This window comes from Podarcis muralis, chromosome 7 (assembly GCF_964188315.1).
Source record: "Podarcis muralis chromosome 7, rPodMur119.hap1.1, whole genome shotgun sequence".
Taxonomy (NCBI): domain Eukaryota; kingdom Metazoa; phylum Chordata; class Lepidosauria; order Squamata; family Lacertidae; genus Podarcis; species Podarcis muralis.
In genome coordinates this window covers 63481088-63508659 of record NC_135661.1, presented here as the reverse complement: position 1 = coordinate 63508659, position 27572 = coordinate 63481088, and the positions used below count along the sequence as shown (strand labels likewise).

At 46.4% G+C, this 27572-nt stretch overlaps 1 protein-coding gene across 2 annotated transcripts in view; it reads right to left on the bottom strand.

Moving 5' to 3' along the window:
* Window positions 1-27088, bottom strand: part of MFSD2A (MFSD2 lysolipid transporter A, lysophospholipid) — a 34604-nt gene extending 7516 nt beyond the window's left edge. Inside the window, exons 1-9 of one of the 2 annotated variants that reach the window (XM_028738907.2) lie at window positions 26695-27088; window positions 21807-21932; window positions 20887-21011; window positions 13152-13275; window positions 11448-11526; window positions 10127-10302; window positions 8893-8983; window positions 6240-6358; window positions 3366-3449 (exon numbers count right to left, since the gene is read on the bottom strand). In XM_028738907.2, coding sequence (XP_028594740.2) covers window positions 3366-3449; window positions 6240-6358; window positions 8893-8983; window positions 10127-10302; window positions 11448-11526; window positions 13152-13275; window positions 20887-21011; window positions 21807-21932; window positions 26695-26784 — 1014 coding nt within the window. In that variant the 5' untranslated portion in view covers window positions 26785-27088. The remainder of the gene's footprint in view (window positions 1-3365; window positions 3450-6239; window positions 6359-8892; window positions 8984-10126; window positions 10303-11447; window positions 11527-13151; window positions 13276-20886; window positions 21012-21806; window positions 21933-26694) is intronic. The other variant, XM_028738908.2, reaches the window with a different exon arrangement.
* Window positions 27089-27572: the final 484 nt, after the last annotated feature.

Genomic DNA, 27572 nt, shown 5'->3' with positions numbered 1-27572 from the left:
TAGATAAGCAGACTATGAATTTGCTGCAAATGCCCAGGCCACATGGTTTGGGTGGGGAGGAAAGAATAGGAATGAATATGCTAGCCAAGTCAAATTAACACAGTAAAACTGCAGGAGACCACACACCGATTAAGCAGAAGCTTTTTGGAAACACAAAAACAAACATCATACTTTTCAGGACTGCCTTACAGAGGCCGCACGTCCGTCTCTCTCTCTCTCTCTCTCTCTCTCTCTCTCTCTCTCTCTCTCTCTCTCACACACACACACACACACACACACACACACACACGGCACTGAGAGTCACCACCTGCTATTCAGATACCGCAAGGCCCTTTCTTACCACAGCCTCCCTCCACTCCAAAATATTCAGAGCTCTTCTCCAAATAGTCCAGAGCCCTATTCATTTTATTCCCCCACAACGGCCCAGACACACACTCAGCATTCCATGCAGGGTTTGTAATGGCTCCTTGAAAGGAAATGGATCAGGTTTTCCCCACTCACTTCTCTAACATTCATCTCCAACCTCTCCAAAACATCCAATTCATCCTGTTCGGCTCCAGGTGGGTGTGCTACATATGCTGCCCCTGCTTAACTTCAAAACCAGCAATTTCCTTTAGGAACTGTTCTGCGGAATGTGTGTATCACACCACTTTAAATAGTCGTGGTTACACACACACACACACACACACACACACACACACACACACACACAATCCTGAGTACTAGTTTCTCATAGGTGCTGAGAATTGTCAAGAGACTCTTATTCCCCTCACAGAGCTGCAATTCCCAAAGTTCCCTGGGAAGAGGGATTGCTTGTTAAACCACTCTGGGAACTCTGTGGGAGGAATAAGAGACTCATTCCCCTCCCGGAGCTTAACAACTCTGCACCTATAAGATTCTTTGGGGAAAATCCGTGACTCTTTAAAGTGGTGCAATACTGTCTTAAATGTATAATATGGATGAGCCCTCAGTAATGCATGTTCCTGAACGTGTTATTTTAAAAGAAAAGAAACTTCCCTGTTTTTTTTAGCAATGTGGTGAATATCTATATCTATATCATCTATCTATCTAGATCTATCATCTCCTGTCCTCCTGTTTGAAGTGGTATAGTCCAAGGCATGGCACCTCCTCTACAAACACTTACACCATTAATGTGCAGAAGTACTTTCTATGGGAAACAATGGCACCTTCAAAATACACCATTTCCTTTTGTGTGTTTTGCATTTCTAGGATGGCTTAAGAGTGAATCACTGGATCTGGTACCAGATCAAAAAAGCTGGCATTTTACCTACCCAAAGTTTTGAGTTTTTTTGTAGCCATGAGAAAACAGAGACCATTGGCAGGGGGTGGGGAGGAGGTAAACAGAAAGCCAGACTGCGCTCAGGATTTGGCCTACCCTGAAGCTGCTTCACAGAGAAAGCTGACAGAGGCGCCCCCCCCCCAAGCTAAATGCAACACCATTGCATGGTAGTCAGTACCACACTGCCAGATTGCAAAGGAATATTCTTTTTACCACACCATCAGATGAAAGCATGTGGCAAAACAGTTGTCTGCAAACAGTGCAATCAAACCTTTTTGTAAATGTGACAAAGGAGAAGGAAGAGGAAGACAGCAAGTTATTGGTGGGGCTTTACTATGCTACGGTGTCTGCATCAGGCCTCAGTTTGACTCCTTTGTGAGCTTGGAGAAGCAGAACAGGGCTTCTTCGCCCACCGTGCTATTACTGCCTGAATTACTTTCAAGTCCATGTGTTTCCTAAAGGCGTTAGAGAGGAAGGGGGTTCTTCCCTCTCCCCTCACTTCACTTACTTTCTAGCCTGGCACAACACAATGCCCCCCACTGCCTGCTCCCCACCCCCACCCCTCCTCCTCACATCCATCAGCCTGGAAAGGCTTTCCCAGACAAATCGGCTCCATTCCTTTCATTCAGTGCCTCTCTCCGATAAACACTCAAGGCTCCTTTTTTCTCATGATTAAGGGTAGAAAAAATGGCCGGGTTGGGACAAAAGGCTCACATGGCTTTTATTCTCCGTCCCTTTTCACGGCCTCCTTCAAATGCTTAACAAAGAACACACTGTTCCAGGAACCATGTAAAGTGACTGCCCTTCCCTTCCCTAAGGTTGCCCATCCTTTAGCTTCCTCCAACTCCTGCACAATTGTCAGGCAGCTTAAATGCTTCTATGGTGGCTCTCTAAGGAGTGTGTGGCTCAGTTCTCCAACTTCCACGTACTCCTTGGACTCTTTGCACCCTGGCAGCTCAAGACCGGTTTACTGCCGGATGCACCTCAATTACTATTGGTTTGCAGTTCAGCCAGCGGTAGTTTGGTGTTCAGTTGCTGTTGGGCAAACCAAATCAAAGTTCTTCAACATTTCCCCAAAATGCCTTAAACAGATACAGAGCTGGATAGTCACAGAGTACAACTGTCCAGGAGAAGAGCAGCCTTTGCCCAAGGCAGCATCCTTTACCTTCCAATATTCAAAGCGAGTATTAGCTAAGTAAAACAATGGGGACCTACAGCCCTCAATAAGATTTTAGATTCCTCCTACCATTAGTTCTCGTCAGCTTGGAAAGCTACAGCTTTCCCCAACACAGATTGGCGTGCGTGAGCATTTACAAAATAACCTGGGACACCCACACATAGGATGTCACACAATATTCATTCTGCACTTGTGTAAAACAGATTTTTTTAGTGTGGAATTCACTGCCTTTGCTGTACTCTTTTTGACACCTGCTTAAAACATTTTTGTTTACGCAAGTCCATCCAGACACACCACTGTTTTAATCTCTTTTTAGTTTACTACTGATTTTAATTGTTTTCTAAATGCTTTAATTACTTGTTTTCATCTATTTATTGATCATTTTAATTTTTCCGCTAAACCACTTTAGAGGCTTTGTTACAACCGACCAGTATATAAATGTTGTTAGATAAAATAAAGAAAATAAAAATAAAAAGAAGAATTCTATTCATGACAGTCTTCTCCCTCATCATACTGGCCAACAGCTACAGACCTTCACTTCTGTGCTGCTGTATCCTATTGTCTGGAAAAACTGATTACCTTGGATTCCAGCTGGAAATTTGGGCCTTCCCCCTCCCATGAAACTATGCTGGTACAGCCATTTACATGACTACTAAGGAAGTTGCAGGTGGGGGCAGGAGAACAACATTAAAAGTTTGTAAAAAGCAACTGTTCCGCATTAACCTGAACAAAATGAGGGCAGAGGTCAAGATGAAATGGATTTCCCAAAACCACTTAAGCAGGTTCATGACAGAGGTCTCTCCCCCCCCAAAAAAAGAGCTCCCTTTTGAAACAGATAAAGAGCAAGAGAAATGTGAGTAGTAGTCATGCTGACTGCCATATACATACCATGATGGCCAGGAGAATGTTCTGGAACTCATTGCGTAAGCCCAAGGTGTACGTACAGAACAAAGCAAAGTTGCCTTCCAGCAGCTGAAAAGAAGTGGAACAGATGGCATTAAGGGAAGAGATCCTAGGAACCCTCATTAAATCTCATTAAATCTCATTAGAAAGGAAGGGAGGTTCTTGATTTCTGCCTGAAGTAACTTCTTTATCCTGTTTTTCCTCTATGGAGCTCACAGCAGCATATCCAGCTCTTTCCCCCTTATACAATCTATTCTCACAACTACCCAGTGAGGTAGGCCAGACAGAGAGAGAGAGAGAGAGAGAGAGAGAGAAAGAGAGAGAGAGAGAGAAAGAGAGAGAGAGACTGTCAAAGGCTGTCCAGTGAGCTTCAAATCCAAGTGGGGATGTAAACTTGGGTCTCCCCAGTCTTAGTCTAACCCTCTAACCACTATACTTCACTGACTTGCCAACATCCCATAAGGGGTGGAGGTTCAGCTGCAATGTTAAGTGCACCTATGGGACAGGTGGAGAGAGAGCTCCTGAACATACCATATTGGTATGAATATAAGTCACCCCCAATTATAGGCTGTCCCTAAACAGTGTTATAAATTAGCCAGGCGCCAGGTGCGTTTTGCAACTGGCATGGGCTCAATTGCGGCCACACAGAGATCTCTGGATGCCAGGTCAGCAACTAGGGAAAGCAAAATGTCACTTAGAGAAGGATGTGAAATATTTCTCTTGAAGTATGAATTAGTTTTATCCTGGATTTTTTTTTTTTAATGTGTTGTAAACCGCGTTGAGATTTGTACTTTAAAATATAAAGCTGTATAGAAATGAAAGAACAAGAACAACTTTCATCGTGTGTGTGTGTGTGTGTGTGTGTGTGTGTGTGTGTGTGTGTGTACTAGACATTCTATTGTGGTGACCGTTACCTAGGTTTAAAGGTGGTATCTGGCAATTAGGATTATATATCTGAGTTTCTAACACTGCCCCAAAGATACCTTAAATCACAGCTCCTCTAAGAGTGTGCGTATACACTGAGGTTTATACAAGCCAGATTTTTTGGTGGGGGCAGGCGGGGGGAGCAGGGGAGTGCAGCCTATATTCAGACCAATACGGTAACTTCAGAAACAGAGGCATATAAAAATAAACCTCTGTATTGGAACCTGGAGCAGTGTGGTTGGTGTGTGTGTGTGTGTGTGTGTGTGTGTGTGTGTGTGTGGAGGAGGGAGAGAAAAAGACGAGAAGGCTACTGGATGACTGCCACAGTGAAGGGGAAGGAAGGCTAACAAAAGTGGAAGAATTCAGCAGATTCCCCAAGGCCAGAGAATAAAAGTCACTATTCACAATTGAGCTGGAAGTAAAAAAAAAAGCTAAATGAGAAGTATTCAGCCAAGGAGCAAGTTCAGCATTGGTGCTGTTGCAGCTTGTTGCTACTAGGGCAGATTCCAGGAAAGGTTAAGAAGTTTGCCTCTTTAGCAAGAATCTGGTATTATGGACCCATAGACACCCTCTGGTAAAGTTCTTCAGCTTTGTCTGGTGATTGCTTCTATACCAATGTGTCTATAATCCAGAAATAGATCTAGGTCTGAGTTCATTCATTAGGCCCAGCTGTTTTCCTCTGCTCCTCCTTTTGAGGGCAGCCCATTTCATAGCACTCTTTTTGTTAAACCTTAGTCCTTAATATGAGGCCTTAGTATGCATTAACATTCTAGCTAGTAGACATCTTGCCCTGGGTTCTGCCATATAGTTGCCTGTTTCAAACTTATTTACCTTGTCATTTGCTCAGTTTAGGACGCTATCTTGTATTACTGATAGAAACAGAGCTGAGTGGTCCTTCCCCAAAGCTAGTCAGAAAAGTGCCATCAACTCAATGGGAACTAAAATGTTATTCTTCTTTTGCAATCTGGCTTCTAACACCACGCTTGTTTTCAAGGAAACAGGAGACACACTAGGACACACAACACGCTTCTCTGTGGGTCTCTGATCAAGTTTAACAATTTGTGGCATTCCTATTACCAACTCAGGTTTCCAAAAGGCAACCAGGGTATTACTGAACTAAATGCACCAGGTTTCACTCTTAACTCAGATTTTGTGGGTGTTTTGTCTCCATTTCTGGAAAGAGTTCCAACAACAGTTGTCGTAAAAACCATTCTGGCAGATTATGGTTATTATAACTTATTCCCTTTTTAATAAGAATACTCCTGAACCAGTCTATTCTGTCTAAAACAGCACACGGCTCTCCGTGTCATGACCTATACTAGGCAATCCAGCCTTATGCCTGACTTCTTAGCTAGCAATCCCAACATAGGGTCCCAGCAAAGTTGACAAATACTGTAAGGCTTGCATTTTATTTTGCCAACCTGGAAAGAATCCACATGGCAAGGGAGGGAAAACAGTAAGTCTGAAGGCTGCAATGAAATAAACCAGCCTGTAATCTTTGGATGAAGGGCAGAATATTAATTAATTAATTCAGCCAACCGGCTGGCCGGCTGGAGATATCATAAAAAATCATCATCTTAAATAGAGGTGGTCAAGGCAGCCCATGACATAGGAACAAGCAAATTCCACACAGGGCTCACCGATGCAAATCCCAAGTGCCACCTGGCTAGGTGTTGTGGTGGATTTCAGGAATAGGATTTCCCCATCAAGGAAACAACAATGTTCTAAGCACTCGGGGAAATGGAAATTCTGTGCTCAACTGGGAACTTCTGTTCTTCTCAGGGAGAGAAGGTCACCAAGGTGGAGCGGGGAGGCCTCAAACAGGCAGACCTCAGCTCAGTTGGGGGAGAGAAAGGACCCTACCTCTGAAGCTGGGTAGCAACGGTGCATTTATCACCGGGAGGGGTGTGTGCGTGTAAAAGATGGTTTCCTTACCATAAAGGCCAGAGAGCTAAAGAGTAAGCCAGCGATCAGCTTGACGTAGGGGCCATAGTTCATCACCAGCTTCAAGCTTTGGAAGAAGGAAACTGGCTCTGGTTGGAGATCGGAAGACTCTGCGGGGAGCAAAACAGAAGCACTAGGTCAAGTTATTTCCCATCAAAGCATCTTCAGACAGGCCTTACACCACTTTCATGCTAATCTTGTGCTGGTGCAAATTTTGTTTTGATTCTTATATACTTATTTGATTTAGTGAATTGTCTAGTGGACACCGGTTAGTTGGGCAATACATAAATACCATAAATAAATTTGAATGCAAAATAAAATGCTGTGAACGAATGCTTTACAATGCCTTCATTATTTAACTTGTTTTGTGTCATTTCATCATTTTGCTCCTGGTTTTAGGATCTGGCTATGAGGAGCAAGGAGCCCAAGGCCAAGCCAAGGAAAAAATTGCTCAGCCACCTCCCTAACATGCTTCCCACAGAATCATTGCTGTATAAGGGCTAGTGGCTGTCATCTCCTAAGAGGTAAACACTGACCCCCCGCTATCAGATCCTACCATATATCCACCCTACTGTGGAATTGAATTATGTGTTGCTGCATTTTAGCGAGAGAGAGAAAGCAAGAAGGGGCAGCCCTCAGAATGCCATGTACGTGGATTAGAAAATAAGGTATCTCACAGTACTACAGAGAACGGTAATGAATTTGCAAAGGCATAGAGAAAGACAACTTCTTTTCTGCAGTGAGCAAATCGTTCCCAGTTCCCATAAGCTCAAGTCTGCAAATGAATTAGGAACACAGGAAACTGCTGAGTCAGACCAGGGGTCCTTCTAGATCAGTATTGTCCACACTGACTGGTAGTGGCTCTCCTGGGGTCCAGGTTTCCCTCCCAACCCTACATGGGGATGCCAGGGATTGAACCTGGGAACTTCCATTAAGTTCCAGTTTAGCAGCTTAAAACCAGAGCTTTAAACCTTTCGGGTGGAATACGGCAAAGGGAATTTCCATGCCTTTGCAATATATTCTGATAGCCAAGGCGCTTGCTCTTTCATACTTCCATTATTTGCATATTTTGGATATATATTCCCCCTCAGTCCTACTCACTACAGTTGTACCTTGGAAGTTCAACAGAATCCGTTCCGGAAGTCTGTTTGACTTCCAAAACGTTCAGAAACCAAAGCACAGCTTCTGATTGGCTGCAGGCATTTGGACGTTTGGCTTCCAAAAATAGTTCGCAAACTGCAACAGTCACTTCCGGGTTTGCGGTGTTCGGGAGCCAAAACGTTTGACAACTAGGCTGTTCGAAAACCAAGGAACAACTGTATTTAGGCTAACAAGTCTATTTTACAATTTGTCCAGGACTCTATTACATCACATTGGGGCAGTGAGGGGAAAGAAAAAGCAAGCAAGCAAACCTATCAGGGAAATCTCCTTGTCAGTAAAACCTCCTCTCGATCATAAGTTTAGGACTGTTGACAGATGGATTGCAAGACCCTGGCAGGACTTCCCCTTCAAAGCTGGCTAATTATCATTTCACGAATGTGGAGTGTTTGGGTGATGATAGGCCTAGTTATCTAAGAAGAGGGACAATATTTCATAGCTGTGGGTGATTCCTTTGATAAGCCCCCTGCAAACGTGGCCTCTAGCACACCTTGAGGCTGAGTGGATTAAAAACCTCAAGAGGAACTTGAGTGACAAGGAGGCCTTTGAGAATGCAGAACAAAGATCGCAAGAGCCAGTTTCCCTCCCCAATGGCTGGTTTCAACCAGCAAAAGTCAGGGGCTTTTCCACAAGGAGCTGGAGTTACGTAGGTGACGCTTGGTTTATGCAACGGGAAATTCTTGCAATGGAAATTCTTGCCCTGTGTGTCATTTGCTTCCTTGAAGTCAGCCCATGTATTAAAAGGGATTGGCCCATGTACAAAGAGGCACAATAAGGACATCCATCCCTAAGAGGCAAGGAGTAGATTATTTTGCAACTATCAAACCAGCCTGATTACATGCCCAATGGGAAGAAAATAAGAAAGCATGTCTCCTTTTTCTAGTGGGGGGGGGGGGAGAGATCAGATGCTTATACAGCACATTAGAAGTGCACAGAATGTTTCATGGATAATCCTAGTTCTCTCAAACCAGAAAAAACTCTATGAATTGGAAGTATGAGGTGGGTGGAACAGAAGAGGAATGCATGTGAGTGGAAATACGCTTATGAAAGCCAAACCATGGTTTGGTTGTTACATATTTAAAATAGGTCTGTGTAAGTAATGGGAGGAGGACCTAGCTCAGTGCCAGAGCACACAGTTCGCATTAAACAGGTTGCAGGTTCAGTTCCTAGCATCTCCAGGTTGGGCTGGGAAAAAACACCCCGTCAAAAACAGTGGAGCGCTGCTGGCAGTCAGAATAGACACTACGGTGTTAAGCAGTTTAATAATAATAATAATAATAAAACAACAACAACAATAATACTCAGCTAGATGAAGTAAAAGGCAGGTTCCTTTGGGAGCCAGTATGAATTCTGCACTACTCAACTTGCATCCATCTTTGTCACAAGCAAGTTGATTTCTTGGCAGATTATGCCTGGCCTTTTCCTTTTGGAGCCCACCCCCTCCACCCACTTTGAAGAGGTCACTTAAGCTGTCCTTCTTGCTCACCTCGTCTTTCTCGAACACCCACAGATAAGACGATAGCACAAAGAATATATATCCCACCGATGACACCGGCTGCGATCATGTAGGCATTTCTCTGCACAAGGATAGGAAACAAGGTTGGGGTGGGGGGTGGGAGACAAAGATGGCACATCCAGATGAGAGGTGATGTTTTCCAGAATGGCTTGGCACAAACGCATGAGCATGTGGGCATCAGGAGAGGAGATTGTGGCGGCTTTGCTTCTCCCTGGCTGCTCTGGGAGTTGCGAAGTGCTGAGCTAAGCCATGGCTTGGCGTGTTTCTCCAAGTCTGGGCTTATGGTTTAGTCAGTGCTTCCAAACAGAACTTAAGCTGTAAACCATAGGGCAAACCTTGATTACAGCTTGTGGTTCGCCTGAAGCCTCTATGCTCTTGCTAAGTCATGGTTTGGCATGGTGTGACGTGCAAAACAGGCCATCATATGCTTGCCTGACAATGGAGTAAAACAAAAGTCACCATTCCAGAAAAACCCAACAGCTTTTAATTATTATTATATCTGTATTTTGCTCTTTGCCCAAAGCACATTAAGCATTAAATTTGCACTATAAACAGGCTGAGATGAAAGTGTAGCTTTCCTTTCATATAAACTGATCCGGAATTCAATGGGAGGGCAGTATTAAAGCATCAAGAAACAGCATCAGGTTTGATTGCTGCACCTCCAGTTAAGAATGGTCCTATGGCAAAGTTCAATGTAATCAGGGCAAAAAAACCCTGGGGTGATAGCATAAGAATGTTAAGAACCCAAAGGTTCATCTGGTCCAAGGATGGGGAACCTGTGGCACTTCAGATGTTACTGGACTACAACTCCCATTAACCACCATCACTGAGTGTTTTGGTTGGGGCTGAGAGCCCAACAAGCTGGAGAGATGCAAATTTCCCATCCCTTTTGTAGTCCATCATCCTGTTCCACACTGTGGCCAAATATGTGTCTCTGGGAAGCCCACAAACAAGACATGTAGCCAAGAGATCTCCCTCCTTTTGCTGCTGCCTAGCAGTTGGCATTTGGAGGCATGCTGCCCCCTCCGAACCGGGAGCATCAGTGCGTATTCAGCCTGGCTACTAGACGGTCTTCTTGACGAAGAAGCAGGAGGAGGAAGAGTTCTCTCTCCAGCCCAGCTCTGCAGCCATGGGCTTCAGCTAAACCCCTTACTATATTATCCCAAACAAGTGGGATTAGGGAATGCTCAAAAGGGATCTGTACCGTGTCCGTGAGTGAGCCAGTGTCATGGGTGATGTTGACCTCTTCCATGGCCACTGAAGAAGTATTGCCAATGTTCAACAAGAGCGGGTCTGGAATGCAAGGCGTGCCCACTTTGCCCACAATTTGCCCTTGGATGGCTGTTCCCAGGACGGTCCCAAGCACTTCCACCGTCATGCCTGCAGGAAAGGGATGCACAAGCGGTGGTTAGGGCTAATAAGTGTACTGTTGAGCCAGTCTTGACCAGAATGGCATATGAAAACCTAGCTCGCCCAACAAGTTTAACCGTCACAAGTTGGCTAAACAAGCCCATTTCTGGTTTAACCCACTTAGCAACGGAGCCTATTTTGCAAAAGATATTTAGTCATCTCCCAACAGTTTCCTGGGATTATTAAAATTGTTGAAAATAACTCTTCTACATATTAAGAGGTAAAATCTGGACATTACCACTGTAGTGGGAGCGAAGAATTTAATTTTTAATGCTCCCCCATGTGAAAAATTGAGTGGCCTACTTTATTGCATATTGGAAGATTGCAAGTGAGGCATGTGAATTCCCTCCCCATAACATGCCCCCTACCTTTCTAAGTGGCACAGCCAGAGTTCTACTGCCCCATAGTTCTATTGATCTGGGGCTGAGTAATGTGCAGAACAGCCCCAGATCAATGCAAATATTTATTTTTGTAATGAGAGGCTGATTTGCATCCATTCCAAGGAACTTAACAGTGCTGAACTTCCTGAAATTTGGGAGAGAGCAGAAGTGTGGGACAAATAGACCACCTGTACAGATATGATGAGAGGAGAGATTTCTGAAAAGCTAATTATTCACAACCCGGGAATCTTAATGTCCAATTTCCATTGGGGAAAAAAATCTTTTGAATGCTCCTGCCCTGCGTTTTCCAAACTGTCCTGCACAATTCATCCACGATCATTAAGCACTGAGCACAAGCTTTGCAAAGGTGTGTTCTTCCTGTCTTAAGTAAACACTCCAAAGTAGACAGGAACAGCCTGAAAAGTCTCTCCCCTTTTCAGCAAGTTGCTTCCACTCAAATGCACACCTTACTGCACGTAACAACGATGACGCTCCATCATCAGCAAGCATATAGACCTCCAGCCATAGCAACCAGAGGCACACACCCAAAATTTCAAGCCTCCACATGCAACTGTGCGGGGCATATGAGCAAATTTCATGCTGAAGTCCCAGCAATTCACAGTTAAAACACAATTAGCTGGGGCAAGAGGTCAGGGGGTGGGGGGAAGGAGTAGACAGACTCTTAAATGAAAGGAGCCGAAGCATTTCAACATTCAAGGAAGTGGCGGTTCTTACGGTAGGCAGTGGCGGAATCTCGCTCACTCTGCTCCCTGCTAATGAACATGGTGAGGGCCGAGTACGGAACATGGAAACACTGCAGAGGAGAACAAGCAAATAAGGAAGTCAGACTACACATACCCTTGTCCAACCTGCAATTACAATATACAAAAGGAGAAGCGAATGCGAAGTGGATGCTATTTTAGGAGGGTGTGGTGGGGATGGGGTGATGTAGAAGAAGAGTTAAGCAAGGCTTCGGGGCCTGACGCGTGCCAAGCTTCTCAACCTGAAGAGGATAAACTCCCTACTGGACAGGCCAAGCCCTCAAAATAAGATAGGGTAACTTTTAGAGACTGCTCAACCAGCAAAAATAGAGCGTAACTCAAAATCTGCCCAACTTCCATTGTCTAGATCTACCAGGATCCCATCTTGTGGCAAGCAGGAACCCCTCCTCCTCAGGCATTTAAATATGAAAACCAGACCAAGAGACACAACAACATGTGGCAAGCACATGCCTAGCTAGAAAGGGCCTTAAATCCTTCTCAATGGTACTAGACTAGACTTTTCCCATTTACAGAAAGTTTTACATCAGCATTTCTCAAACTATCTGATGTGGTGGGCTGGCATCCCCCCCCCCCCCCCGTGTGCCAGGGGCCAGTAGCATATTCGGTTTCTGAAGCACCCCCCCCAACCTGCTCTGTGGTGCAGTCACTGCAGACAGGCAGCCAATGGCTCACGGACCTGCTGAGGGCCTGGTGCTTAGAGGCAAACAAAACCAACATACACACACCTTCATACGGTGCACACTTGTTCAGTTTTATTATTTAAGATTAGGGCTGGGCGATATCAGCTTTTCAACATTGCGCTGTATCACCAGCCGAACATTGTGGTTTGGCGATATACCGTGATGTTGGGAAAAGAAGATGCATTGGCCTTTGCCCAAGAGACACTAGGTAAAACTGCCCCAGCTCTCACCTTGACAGCCAAGGCGGCTTCACCCAGGCTCGCAGGCTGGGACAATGCAGCTTGTTTGAACTGCTCAGCTGGGGGGAGATACCGCTGAGACAACCCTGGGGCGCGCGCACAAGTGGCCATACCATCAGGGCTCTTTTAACTGCTCGTTGTGGGGAGTGGCAACCACGCTCCCCTCAGGTGAGCAGTTTCACAGAGCCACCATTGGCTTGCGGGAGCCAGCACCCGACTGGGGGCTCCTTTAACTGCTCAACTGAGGCAAGGGCAGCTGTGCAGTTTAAAGATGCAGAGGGAGGAACAAGCTGTATTGGAGCCTCAGCAATACAGCTTGTTCCTCCCTCTCCATCGTATGAGGGCAGGGTGGGATGGCGGTTTCACTCAATGACATATTGCTGGTGAAACTGCTCCCGAGTCCCTCTGCTAGCAGTGCCAACTGAAGGAAGGAACTCTTGCACTCGGTAAGTACATTGCAAGGGCTCTGCCAGGCCTACGTTTCGCAAAGCACACTAAGCAGAGAACTGGCAAAGCCACTTTCTGCAGGCATTGGCGATATACGATCAAGTTGCCCCACAGGGAATTCAGTTCCGCAGCTGGTCTGGCCACATCCCATATGATGTCGGGTGTGAGCTAAATGAGGTGCAGTTTTGAGGGAAATGGCCTTGTGGGCCAAATCTGGCCTGTGGGCTGGAAGTTTCCCACCCTTGCTCAAAAGCAAAATGCAGGCTGTGCACAAGAAGATGAGGGACTCACTGTCACGAGGGTCTGGAAGATGCAGTAGAAGAAGAGATACCACATCACTTGGCCTTGAGAGATGTCGGGCACAAACCATATCAGGAAGTAGGAGATCACAGCAAAAGGAGTGGAGAATATAATCCTGTTGAAAATTGAAGCAAGATGAGAAAAACCTGATATAGTTTGGGGTTCGGAGAGAGGAAAAGGAAGAGAAAAAGTATAATTTGATACGAATTCGTCTGGTTTTAAATGCAAGGGACGTAGTCCATTGACCACCTCTGTAGAAGTTCTATTGGTCTTGGCCTAACAGGGTTTTCACCTTCCTGTTCCTTTCAATGGCTGCTGGGGGCCACAGCAGTTCTCATTACCACGGAGGAGTTAAAGCTGATGTCAGTCGTGAACTTACTAGGCCGCCTTGGAAAAGCCACCAAATCCAAGTCCCTGACCTGAATCATGAAGGATAATTATACCGGCCTACTTTTAGGAAGCAAATACTGACACAATCCTTGGGAAACGCTAAGACAACTGGAAACAAAGCCAAGTATAATTGTCATTCTCTTCACTCTGTGGCTGCGGTATGTATCCCTGTGAGCCCCGCCTCATGGTCAGAACCCTTGGTTCAGCTCCAAGGGATTAGATGACCTTCATATTCAGCTTGCAGTCCTACAAGCTTATAATTCCAGGCTTGTCAGTACTTGGGCGGGATTGGGTGGGTAGGAGGAGAGAGAGACAGAGAAACAAGAGAGAGAGAGAAGAGGCAAAGTTCCAGAGAGCATAAAGAGCTGAGTAAGGTTTTGTGCAGTGGGGCTTTGATCACACAGTCCCCCTCAATGAGGCAGCAGGGGCAGGCCTGCTGAGCTTTAGAACCTGTTGTGAGCAACAAAGCAGAGATTTGGCAAGAAGGTCCGTCTGCTTCAGGAGGAGCTAAGCATTTTGCAGGACTGGAAGGGAGGCAGGGGAAGTCTACATGCTGTGCGTGTGAGGCGAGGAAAGCTAAACCGAGGAACTAAAGTGCCACCTTCTCCACCCAAAGAGAGGAATTCACTACCTCCCTCACTCAGAAAAGAGAAGTGAACTGGCTTTCTTTGTGTATCTACCACATGATAAGGCAGACTTTTAAACAGCCACTTGGCCATCCAGTGACAAAGAATTAGGTGTAGGTCGCCAGCCTATTGTAAGCCACAGAAAACTGGCATAAATAAGTGTGGCTTGAAAGGCCAAATATTTCTGCAAACTAGTCAACTCAGGTGGGTTTATTTCCACAAGATATGCATTTCACAGAAGGAAAACTGGCAATGTTCAGAATTCCTCCCCCAAATAAGCTAAAGATCTACATACACCCCAGAACAAATAAAAACCCAGGGGGGAAATGCAGGCGGTATGCTGGAAAGCAGTGGCGTATCCTGCAACATAGGCAACTTGGGCTACAGCTTTCGCCCTTAACTGGAAACCTAGGTCTTTATCATTCAACGCCTCTTGTGTCACTGGTCCTCCAGGAAACCGGAGTGCGTTGCTGTATGCACATTCTCTGTAGCAAGGATACGTTATCAACAGGACAGAGGAGTACATAGAGACGGAGGGCGGGGATTGGGGTGAAGTAACAAAGGGGAAGATATCCATTTATTCACTAGGAGAGAAACAGCTAAATCCTTCTACAGGAAAGGACCTGGTGAACGTAAGAGAAGCCGGCTAGATCAAGCCAGTAATCGAGCATCCCAGTCTCACAGTTGTCTGCAGGAAGCAAGCCAGCCAGCCAGACCTGAGCACAACAACCCCTCTCCTCTGCCGTGGTTTTCAGCAACTGGTATTCAGAGGCACAGTGTCTCCGACAGGGGAGGAAGAACCATATTCCTCTCAAGTGAAGTTGGCCTAATACTCGTCAACTTTTCCCCAGCTCTTCCAGTCTAATAAGCATGGAGAGTAGGGATCCAACCAAGCAAAGCTCCCCCTTCAACACTAAAGCAGAGGCTAACATGAGAAGAGTGGATGCTCAATCCAGGAGGGTTGGGTTGGGGGAGGACTGGCTGGCTTTTTCTTGCCTTTCACTTGCTAGCTAATGCACAGAGGCAAAAATCAAAAGTGGCACCGGGTTACACACATGTACACACCTTCTGATGACTAAACTCAAGGTTGCCAAGAGAGATCTAGAAGACACAACCTATAATGGGACTGTGCTCTTGCATAGGCCTCATTAAAATGAAGAGGAGCCTTGCAAGAACACATTTACTGTTCTCTCGGTGCAGTTCTCATTCGGTTCAATAAGCCTTTGTGTAGGACTTCTCTGTGGACTGTACACACTAGAAATGTGTGCACTGTCATTTGGACTTTCTGCATTCTCAAAACCTCCAGCTTGGAGGCCAACCTTGGCTCTCCAGGGGGTCTGAATTGGTCTGAGAGGCAACTTTCCCCAGAAAATGCCCACCCATTCTTCAACTGACTTCAGTTATCTGATGGGCAGGAGGGGGAGGAGAAATCCTGTGCTGGCTGGGCATGAATGTTTCTCATGCAGGAACATAGCAGTATAGCTGAAATGAGCAAGATTCCAGACAAACCCCTTCCTGATTCAAGGATGGACTTGAATGGAAACCCCTGGGAAAACAAGTTTTAGCAGCGCCTTGAAAGGAGCTTTGAAGTCCCAACTTTAGCACTTCAAAGCTCTTTGCACTTGATGTCATTGTGATGCCATGTGACCGATAGCTAGGGGGCTGTGCCCACCAGTCTTGCTTCACATGGATTTGTACGGACTATGTGGGGCAGGAACTGCCCCACTGTTAAGTGAGTGCAAGGGTAACAAGAGCTATTGTGGAGAGCAAGTCTGAATTAGTTTTTCTTTTCTTTTTTAAAAAAGGTTTCTGTGCGCATATTATGTGGGCATAATAATAATAATAATAATAAACAGGCATGGGCAATCCTGGTAGAATTCTTAGGAATCTCATTTCTCTTTTGGGGGCTGTAGCCATGTGGCCAAAAATTAAATTCATCCCTCAGGGTGTGTGCAAGACTACTTTCCTCCATCTGGCAAGGGAAGCAGACGGAAGAGAGAAATTATTTTAATGTGACTCATGGGCATTTTGCCCCACAGCACGCCAATTCCCATGACGCGGAAAGGAAAGGTGACGTGTGTAGGACAATCACAAGTGTCCTGATATTCTGAACTGTTTCTAGATACTCAGTATTTGCATAGCCTTTCTCTTGCCCCTGGGCTTAAAAAAAAAAATCCCCATAAACTCTACATAGCTTGATAGTGGTGCAGAAAGTGGAGGAGCGTCCACACCCTACAGTGGGGATGCCCTTGTGGAGATCCCCTTGTAAAACACCTTTTTAGCAAGAATGACTGCTACAGAGTTCAAGACCGGACGGCCAGCTTCATCCGTTTCCTCCTCTCCAACCCATTCTAAGAGTGACACAGTCTCCCAGCAGTTTGACTTCTAGTAACCCCCACCCGCTGATCCGCAGAGATATATGAAACAGGCTAGACAGGCACACACCCTGGCTCTCCATTGGCTGAGCTCCGATGGTGTGTTCCACTGCAATCGCTTCTCCTTCCCCGCCCACCGGCTTTAACCGTTTCCTCTGCCATGTGTGAAATAGCTTCCTTCCACACACGTTGCTCTTGGGGAAAGGGAAAGAGTTTGATTTTCAGCTTCAAATCAGAATGGAAAGTGTGAGGTGGGGGCAGGGAAGGAGGGGGAAGAGGAGATACTAATTTTTTTAAAAATTAAAAGCAGATTTTTCAAAAGTAAGCCTTGCTTCCATGTTGAAGTTTTTAAAAGCAAAATTTTCACTGTATTATTATTATTAGTGTTTTATTTATTATTATTAAGATTTATTAAATTTCTATAGCAACCTTCATCCTAGGAGCACAGGGCAGTTTACAATGTAAAAAACACAAAGATACATAACATGGTAACAAGCAATAATAATACCGCCCAATATTATTATTGAGTAGTAAAACCCTGGCTCAGTTTTCATGAAATGCTGTGCTAAACCACAGCTTAGCACAAATGAGCAAGTTTCCCAAGCAAAGATTGCAGCCACAGTGCTGCTTCTGCTGCTACCAGAACCAAACTAGGGCCAGACAAACCATGAGCTGTAACCAAGGTTTGTTCTTGGTTTACCACTTGTACAGAGAAGTCCTCAATCACCTACCACACAGAACCCCTGCAAATCTTACTGGGGCACCTTCTAGGGTGCATGGACTCATGGTCCCCACAGTCATTGTCCGCAAATTGAGCGTGTGTTCCAGAAACACCCACCCACACCCATGTTTCTCCTTGTGGCTACTTCTTGGAGAGGGAAGACGCCCAAAAGCCACTGCAGAGAACATGCTAAAGATGTTGTGGGCAATATTAGAATAAGGCTACAAGCCTTCGCATGCTAAGCCCCATCAAAGACAGTGGGACTTACTTCTAAGGAGATGGGCACAGGATTGCATCGCAGGAGCGAGCCCTGTTCCCTGCAAGCCTGACAGGAGAGACGTGCGATGGAGAGGGAGCCAATTTTAGAGAGAAGCAAGCCGACTCAGATTGATAAGGACACGACCTCATAAGCCATCTGCCTCAGCCCACTTACCGCATCAGAAATCACTAAACTTAACTGCTCTCTGACATGTTGCTATTCTGGACTTCCAATACTGTATTTGCAACTCACCATTCGAGAGGCAAAAGTGAGGGAGAAGCACTGGTGCTATGGAAGCTATTAAGCACACTCACACAAACTTCAGCTCAACTGCAGGAAGCCTTGCCCAGAAATATCTCAGCTGCAATAAATTGCCAGGCAAGTTATTACTAAAATAGGTTTAAAAGAATCAGCTCTAGCTTAACAATGGCCTAGACAATGTCACAGCTAGGGGAGGCTTTCTGTTCTGCAATGGGCCCGCTTACAAAAGATTTCCATGAGATCACGTACAGGTGAAGATGAAGTCACATTTGTTTCTACATATTCGTAACACATTCCAGACACTACTGGCACCCTTTTGTCTTTGTGAGTCATATTTACTAACGCCAACAAGGTATCTGGCTGAGCCACTCTCCTAACTGCAGAATTTTTTTTGCTTCCCAAGAATAAACTAGTCCCCTACTCCCAACAAATTTAATTAGCCCCCACCCACTTCCTCATGACATCCTGGCCAGCATTTTATTAGCATATCATAAAAAGCCAATGAGGATCTATATTATATACCGCTAACATGGGGAGCCTGGGCACTCCAGAGTACGTTGGGGTATAAATCCCATTGCAGTCATACCTTGGCTCCCAAACGCCTTGGGAGTTAAACGTTCCAGCTTCCGAACGATTGAAAACCAGAAGTGAGTGTTCCGGTTTTTGAATGTTCTTTTGGAACCCGAACATCCGATGGGGCTTCCAATTGGCTGCAGGAGCTTCCTGCAGCCAATCAGAAGCCTTGATTTGGAAGTCGAACGGACTTCAGGAACGGATTCTGTTTGACTCCCGAGGTACGACTGCAAATTCCATCGCTGCAAAACAGTATATCAATGGCTAACTGCTTCTCCAATAGCCAATCCCTATACAGCAAAAACAGAAGTACACCCTCCCCACAGATGGCATACTTCGGGGAGTGGGGGGTGGGAATAGACATATGGACCCTAAGGCCTGCAGAAGTACCAAAACCACCACCACAAGGACAACCCAGAGAACAACCCAATAAGCACTGAGCAGAAAGCTGACCCAGAAAATGAGGAGGCAAAGCGGGGAAGGGGATAGGAGATGGGAATGAAATGGAATTACAAGAAAGGGGGCCCAGTTCACTGACAGGTACCCTGAACAGCAACATTCCACACAGCAACATTTTGTTGTAGGCCCCTCCAATCTATGTGAGACGCCAACAGGAGTTTTTTTCTGGCTTCTGACTGGCCTTCCTGGACTGAACCCAAATAGCATCATTGCATGCTGGCTGGGCAGACACCCGCCCTTTATTCCAGTCCTGGAACCTCAGCAAAGGCAAGAGCAGTGGGGGAGGGATATTTTGGGCCTGGGTTTAAGGCCAACAGAAGCAAAACAAAAAGCACCAAGTTGCACCAGCAAATTTAAGAACCCCAAAGGGTGGGGTGGAGAGTATAATCATGCCCTACCAAGGAAAGGCATATCTAATTTCTCCCTGGGCAGCTCCTCCCCGCCCAACCCTTTTTCGTATGTTATCCACCGTTAGGCCCTTCAGCCAGTGAGCAATGCAGTCCTAGTAACACATGCAAATGCTTCCCAGATTCAGAGGCTGCCCCTATACCTCAGCCATAACTAGCTATTGCTGACTGTCGGCCAAAAGAGGATTGGGAGAGTTGAGACACAAGCAGCTGTCTCCTAGAAAGCTTTTCCTTATAAATCCCAGGGTGCTAGCTAGCCCTTTTTTGTTTATTTTGCTGCAACTTTGATTTATCAAGAAGTTCCACTTTATCCATAGGAATCCGAATAGCCACAATGGTTTCTGGTCCCACTGCAAGTTCTAATTTAAGCACATTTCCACCCTTCAGACAACCTCCCTCTTCCCTAATTTCTCCAAGTACTGAAAACAGGGAATATTTGGGTAATATACTGCCTTTCAGATTCTTCTGCGCCCAATGTGCGAAGAGTATTGTGGAGGCGTAGGCCTGTTAGGAAAGAGGTGGCAACACTCTCCTAGTCCTCAATGGGGGGAAAGGCTGCTGTTTGCCCAGGCACCAAAAGCTTTCTAGTCATTTACACTCTCCAGTACTAGATGGGAAAAGCTGTAGTTCGAAGGTTCTATCTCCAGAAAGAGCTTCAACCCTGCCTGACAGGGAGCCTCTGACTATCAGTGATGACAGTATTATTAAAAGGATCTGTTATCCAGTTTTCACCTATACCAGGGGTGGGGAGCCTCTGGCCTGGGAGCCAGATGTAGGCCTCCAGACTTAGCTATCTGGCCCTCAGGACGTTCACCACACCCCTCACTGCCCCTGCATTGCACCATTTGGCTGCAATGTGTCCTTGCACTGGGAGACTGCTTCTTGCTTGCCTCAGGAGTTTCCCCTACACAGGAGACTAGAATGACCCATCTCCGCCATTAAAATTCCACTCTGGGGTTCTTCCTCAGCATGCAGTTTTAAAAAAAATCAAAGCCTGTTCACAAATGCAATCTCTTGCCAGATTGAATAAGCAACCGTTCATCTTCTTACTCTGAATTGCTCCCTTACACTCCTGGTTCAGTCCAAAGATAATTTAAATAAAGCCCATTCAACCTCAGCCAAGTGGGGAGTGCATAATAAAACATTGCTAAATCCTTTGTTGGGCATAAACCAAATGCCTGCCCTCTCTTTTCCTTGTTATCAGACAGAATAACATAGCTACAACTACACACAGCTCATTCATTTTGCAGGGGAGGCCAAGAAAGAAAAAAGCAATTTTTCCAATCTAGGAAGAACAGTCTGAATCCAGACTGCAGATAGTTAATCCAAAAACTTCTATTCCTGCAGCTGGTGGGCTCCTTTTCTCCCTGCCGCTGATTTAGGGTCATTTGTCCTTATCTCGAACAACGCCTCTTGCTTGCCTCAGGAGTTTCCCCTACACAGGAGACTAAGCTGAGGGGGCTTAGTTTGAAGCTTGAAAGGATATATGAGAAGATCACCAAATTTTGGCTTCACATGGGGAGCCGTATTATGAAAGATCTGCCCCGAGACAGGCCACCACTCCATTCACAAATGCATGTGCTTCTCAACATAGTGACAAACACTAAGCACTGACTAGTTCTACGAATCCCGAATTTCGGCAAAAACCAGCTTACCAGGGCATCAGGCGTCCAAGGCGACTCCATGACGTTTTACTGATGAAGAAACCCACCAGTGGATCAGTAATGGCATCCCATGCGCGGCCCACAAAAAGGATGATGGATGCATAGAAAGGGTCCAGCTATGCGGGAGAGGAAGAGATCCAATTCAGGTCGAGCAGTTTATGACTGAAGGTGTGGAAGCATGTGAGTACAAGGTGAGGTTCCATCAGTTATGCTTTCCAAGTGCACTACTTGTCTTTGTCATCTCAGGTGGTCTTTGTCTGCCCCCACTAAGCTTGAACAACTTGTGACCTACCACACATTACAGAAGCTCAGCAGGCAGGGAGAGATGACACCATAACACAAAAACCAGCAGCTCCAAAGTGCAGCCTGTCAGGTGCTTGGAAAAACCCCTCAGGAAGGCATCAAAAAACTGGAGGGTTTTCAAGCCCCAGGTGGCTAGTAGGGCACATTTTCCTTGGAAGAGGAACTTGCATCATGAAATGCTACTCCTGCAAACAACATAATTTACACAGGAATATAGAAAGCTGCCTTATACCGAGTCAGGACATAGATCCATCTAGCTCAATGTTGTCTATTCTGATGGAAGGTGGCTCCCAGGGTATTTAGACAGGAAGTCTTTCTCAGCCCTACCTGCCAGGGATTGAACCTGCGACTTTCTGCATACAATGCAGCTGCTCCATCACTAAGCTATGGACCTTCCTCCACCAACAGAACTCTACCGCTCTCTTCTGCTATATTGTTAGCTACAGTATATCCAAAGGCAGCCTTCATGTAAGTGCCTGTCAGGCATAGCGAAAAGCCTTCTCCTGCCAACTTTCTGTTTCAATTTGCAGGTTCCTCAGTGGAGTGCTGCATTCCATCACCTTTGGGCCACCCCTCAAAAAGCAAACATGCAAGCTGGTCAGACTTACCTGAGCCACATCCAACAAGTAAATCTGCAGAAAGAAGCCCAAGGCGCAGCCAGTGATCTGGTAGGGCGCTCCGCCAATGGCATAACACACTTTGTTGCATATCGATAGCTTTCCTTTGCTTTCTCTCTGGAACATAGAGGACAGGATGTACTGAATTAGCCACCATCATTCCTGGGCATATTCAGCTTCTTGTGGGAACAGCATGACAACCTAACAACTTTGCAACTAGTTGAGGTTGTGTGTGTGGTTTTTTTAATCACTTTCTTGCATTTATCAGTCCAGAGCCTTGAATGACTTCCAAGCAATGTGTCATATCTGGTTGTATTAGCTCAAGGCATATTTGAGTAGACAGCTTTACTACTCCCCACTCTTACTGGCAAAGATTTACATTGCACACTCAACGTTTGCAAACAGCTCTGCCTCAAGCGGACAATGGAGTTGCATCAAGGACAGACAACAGAAGTTGCCCAGAGTGGGTGTGTTGCTTGTGTGTGCGTGGCAATGCATTCCACACCACAACACTAATTTCCTGCTAACCAAGTAAAACTCTCCCTGTCTTTTTGTTCCCTGTCTATTCAGGGGGTGGGGTGAAATGTTTATTTTATATGGCATTTACAGGCTATTTACTTTTAATAAGCTCATCATGGCATACAAAACTATGGCCATGACAAGCCTACTTCTTAAACAGGTAATAATTTCATAACCGACCAATTTCCTAGTGGTGCAGCAATATCATCATCATTCATTCATTAAACTGCTAGCACATTTGCAAAGCTAAGCAGGGTCTGGTATGATTTCAAATTGGATGGGGGAATGCATGTTGAAATTCCTGCATTGCAGGGACTTGGACTAGATGACTCTCAGGGTCCCTTCCAGGTTCTATGATTCTACGACCGCCGCTAGCCTATATCTGGTTCTCTTAATGTTGGGGTGACTGAAGCCCGGCAACATCTGGGAAGCCACAGTTTAGCCTTCCCAACTGCCAGTGGCTCTCCAGGGTTTCAGAGGGGAGTCTTTGCCAGCCCTACCAGGCGATACTTGGGATTACCTGGAACCCTTTGTACGGAAAGCAGGTGCTCTCTCTCTATGCAGCAGCCCTCCCCAAAGGTAGAACAGTGGACTTGGAAGACTACCTTGAGGTAACTCTTCCAAGTTTGTAACCTGAGGTGTTTGTAACTCAAGGTACCACTGTACACACTCTTACCTTTAAAGCACACTCAAATCACATTCTTTCCTTCAAAGAACCCTGGGCACAATGGTTTACCCCTCACAGTGTTACCATTCCCAGCAACCCTTAGTGAAATGCAGTACCCAGAATTCCTTGAGAAAAAGAATGAGCTTTGAATGTAGAGTGCGTACGCAGCTTTAAAGGTAGAATCCAGAGAGATCCATCATGTTTGCTCCCTCCCTTTCTCAAGAATCAGGGTCTTACAGTTAATCATACACACACACACACACACACACACACACACAATATCTACTCAGAAGGAAGATGCATTGAGTTCAGTGGGGTTTACTCCTATGGAGTTTGGGATAGGTGTGCAACCTTAAACCTTCTGAATACCACGGAAGGGATCAGATATGTACCTGCTACAGCTCAGTCTGTGGTCAGATAATGCAATAGTACTCTAACCAGTTACATGAAGTGCTTAAAGATATTTTTAAAAACCCACATTAAATGGGTTCTCTTCTCCATGAAGCATCTGATGACACACACTCTGCAGGTGCTGGCTGTCTAAACCAGGACTCCCACCACAAATATATAGTATTTAGCCATATGAACCTTTTCTGGAGAGAAGCACCACTTTGTTTCCATCATAAGTACCACCTGCGATCCAAGTCCCCATTTCCTGGCGGTGGTGCTCTCTTTAAGGCTGCACTCCTAAAATGCACTTCCTTCCATGAAAGTAAGCCCCACTGATCTCCATATACTTCTGAGAATATATGTATAGGTTTGCACCACAATTGTTTTTAATCACTACATTGCACTGTACAGCTGGGATGGGGAAACTGTGGCCCTCCAGATGTTGCTGAACTCCCACCATTCCTCATCACTGGCTGGGGCTGGTGTGAACTGGAGTCTAACAACACAAGTTCCCTCTGCTTGCTTCAGAGCACTGAAAAGCCATGGGCTCCCTCAGAAAAGCTTCAGAGCAGCCCCATAAAGCAGGCCGGTATTACTATCACCACTTTTCAGATGGAGACACAGCTGAAATACAGATGGCAACCCACAAAAGCCTACCTACTGAATCTATGGCGGAAGTGAGATTTGAATTGGTGGGCAGGGAAGACACAAACACACATTTCCTGCTTTACTCTTTCAGTAAGATTATTCGGCATAAGCTCCACGTGGCTGCCTGGCAATGCAACTGCTCCATCTAGCTATACAGTAAACTCGGAAGCAGGAAAGAAGAACAATGCGCACAGCTCCCTGGATCCACTGGACCATATTTAATTTAGAAGATTAACAACGGGGGATTGGTTTACAGATAACAAGCAAACTTCTCTAGAAAGCAGAAAAACCAACAGCTTTGAATGGAGCCAGTGGACTAACACAAGCCTAATTCTGCAAAGCAATCCAGCTGCCAAGTTTAGCGGCACAGCTGCATTCGCAGGGAGAACAGCTGGGGCAGCTCCCCACCCCCCAAGCCCGGGAATTGGCAATTGGAAAGGGAGAGGCCCTGAAAGAGACACGTACTTCAACGGCACTGGTGTACACTTTCCCCCAGGAGGCGGGCTCCATCAATAGTGCCCTGTGGGAAGTTATGAGCTACTCTCACCCCATGCAGCACAGTACAAGGGGCTGCTGTAACAATGAGTCTCCAAAGCCTTTGCAAGGAGTAAGGCTTTCCACTATCAGAAGCCAATCCTGATACTAATTCAACAGCAGGCAACCTTGAGCAAGGCACCTCTGTGCTTCTCGCCTTTCCTTTCTGTTGCAAGGAGTCAACATCTTCAGTAGGGATGTTGCAACTAACACTGGAAGAAGCCTGCAAAGCATTTCATGGGGTGGGGGATGCTTTTGCCCCTGCCATCAGCCGTGTGGCAGGCTCCACAGAATTGCTCCTCAGGAGCACTTTAAAATGGGTATGAAGCGTGCATGCCAAAGGCAAGAATCCCACCACCCCTTTTAATAACTCTGACCTATGTTGAGTGATAATATTGCTAACTCTGAAGCAACCACACATGCTCTTGTAGCATACTGACTTTTTGCAATTCAAGCTTGAATGAGTGGACCTTCAAATCTTATAGGGGGGAAACCACACACACACTGCAAATTAACATCCCTGCTTTATACAAGAGGCTGGTCCCATTCAAGAAGTGTTGTGTTTCTCTGCTTTTAACCCAGGGTTCGCTGAAAGTCATTGTCTCTAATCCTAGTAATGCAGTTCATGTGCTGTTCCAAACCCCTTAAATTACGCTCCTCCTTACTTCATTCATTCACACAAGAACCTTCTTGGGTAGGTGAAATTTCCACATACATTTTGCACCCATTCAACATACTGCAAACTGTTCAACGATACCCTTTCGAGTCCTGGAATAAGGATCAATACTACCTACTACCAGCACTGGCAGTTTTTCTTTAGTGCTCAGGGCTATTATCTTTTGACCAGCTTTCTCTCATCTCTTCCCCAGATTCTCCAGAGTCTTCAAGAGTCATGAGGAAGCCAACAGGTCAAAATCCCACCTTGGAAGTCATGGTTAGAACTCAAGAAGAGTCCTTCGTCTGGATCAGGTCAGTGGACCATTTAGTCCAGAATCCTATTCTCAGGGACCAACCAGATGGAAAGCCAAGACCAGAGTCCAGCAGCAAAACTCTCCCCACTTGTGATTCTCAGTGTTCAGAGGAATATTGCCTCTGACAGTGGGGGAGAAGGAACATAGCGTTTTCCTCCAAAGTTTAGACTCTAAACTTTAGAGTTAAAAACTAGACATAATTCCCCCCCCCTTTCCATATAGTCTAGCTTACAAAAACAAATGTAATAAGTTTGTACATTAGTACCGACACCCTATAAATCAATTATTACTTTATGATCCCTATCCTCTTTACTTCCACCTGGACCTCCCACTCCGCTATGCATATGTTTTAAATGCATATGAGAAAGCGGGAACAAGTCTGATTTTTCTAGTTGCCAGGAAGTTAAAACAGCGCGAGCGACCCCCACCCATCGAGAGTAAAGCGAACGCGGCGCCTTTAAGGAAAGTTTGCCCTTGTCTCTAATGAATGAACTTGAACGGCTCGGAGGCCTTTGGAGCCGATTTACTAACACTCGAAGGTTGTGGGGGAAGAAAGGCAGGGGGCGCAGCACCCCTCGCGCAGCAGGCGGTGCGAGACTTCGCAGCGTCCCGCGCAGAGAGCTCAGCCCAGACTAATGGCCCCGGCGCCTCCCGAGAAAAGCCAGCCCGGACAAAGCGCCTCCAACCCGCCACAGTAATCATCCGAGATGTGGGCCGTTCCCCTCCTCTCATCTGGACGGATAAACCTTATAAGGAGTCCTCCCGTCACCACCCCCACGCCCCAATCCCGACGGGATTCGGATCTGCCACATCGCTTTGACGCCACGATCCGCATCCCGGCGTTGGGGCGAATCGCAGGATCTATAGTGCGCTTTCTGCTCCAAAGCCTCTCTCTTGCACACACAATGCACGGCCCTTTGAAGAAGAAGAAACTCCCAAAGGCCATCCGGATCGAGCCATGCGGATCCACTCACGTGGCAGCCCCGGTCTTCCTAGCCATGCCTCCTCGGGAGTAACGCCCGATGGAACTCCCCTCCTCCCGAGCCCAGCGTGCGAGGATCGCGGCTTCAAATCCCTTGGGGATTTCTAAACTCCCACCCCCGGCCCGACCTCCCAAAGGGGACCCCCCCTCACATTTTTCCTTACGTACCTTGGGACGTATCAGTTCCTCTTGCTTCAAGATACTTTGCTGCAAAAGACCCGCACTTGCAACGCTCTCCGCTCCTTCTCCTTTGGCCATTTGGCAAAAAGAAAAAAACCAACCCCAAACCCTGACCCGATCCCCTTCACTGGTCTTTCCTTTCCTTCTTTGCTTGCTTCCTTCGCTTTTTTCTTCTCCTTGTTGCTCGATTGGTTGCTCTTCGCTTTGCCTTTTCGCAGGTGAAAGTAGCCCGTCGACAAAGCAGCACCACGTATTTGATGGCCAGATAAGCGCGCTCGCCAGAACAGAGCGGCGTGGCGTTTCCTTTCGCTTTTCCCAAGGCGAAGGTCCCGCTCGAAGCCGCCCAAAAGTGAGTGAATGAATGAACGGCTCGAGGCGGATTGAATTTCATTCGCACGCTTGGGGGCGGAGCCCCGCCCTCTTACTCGTGAGACACGCCCCCTCCCCTCGCCCCAGGGCTGGAGGGTGGGGGCTGGCAGCTTGCCCAGCGCACACCCACCAGCCCTGATCCTCTTTTGCTCCTGTGCCCATAATTGGAGGCGCCACCCAATATAACGCGAGAGCCAATCAGCGGCTGCGCCGGCGCAAACACCCCCAATTTACCCATCGCCTTCTGCCTGCCTCCTCCTCGCCGAAGCAGACAATCCCGGCTCCTAATTTTAGCCCCTCCACCTGCCTGCCGTTTTTACATTGTGATCACGGCTTTCCGAAGTCCCTGAGACATTATTCTTAAACTGATCTAATCCCGTCCGTATCCCCTGCTGCTAAAAGCGTCAGGCTTTGCCAGATCGCTTACACCAGCACTTCCCAAATTTGGGAGGTGCAAACTGCTTCCTGAAATAAAGAAAAGAGGCACGTCTTATTCG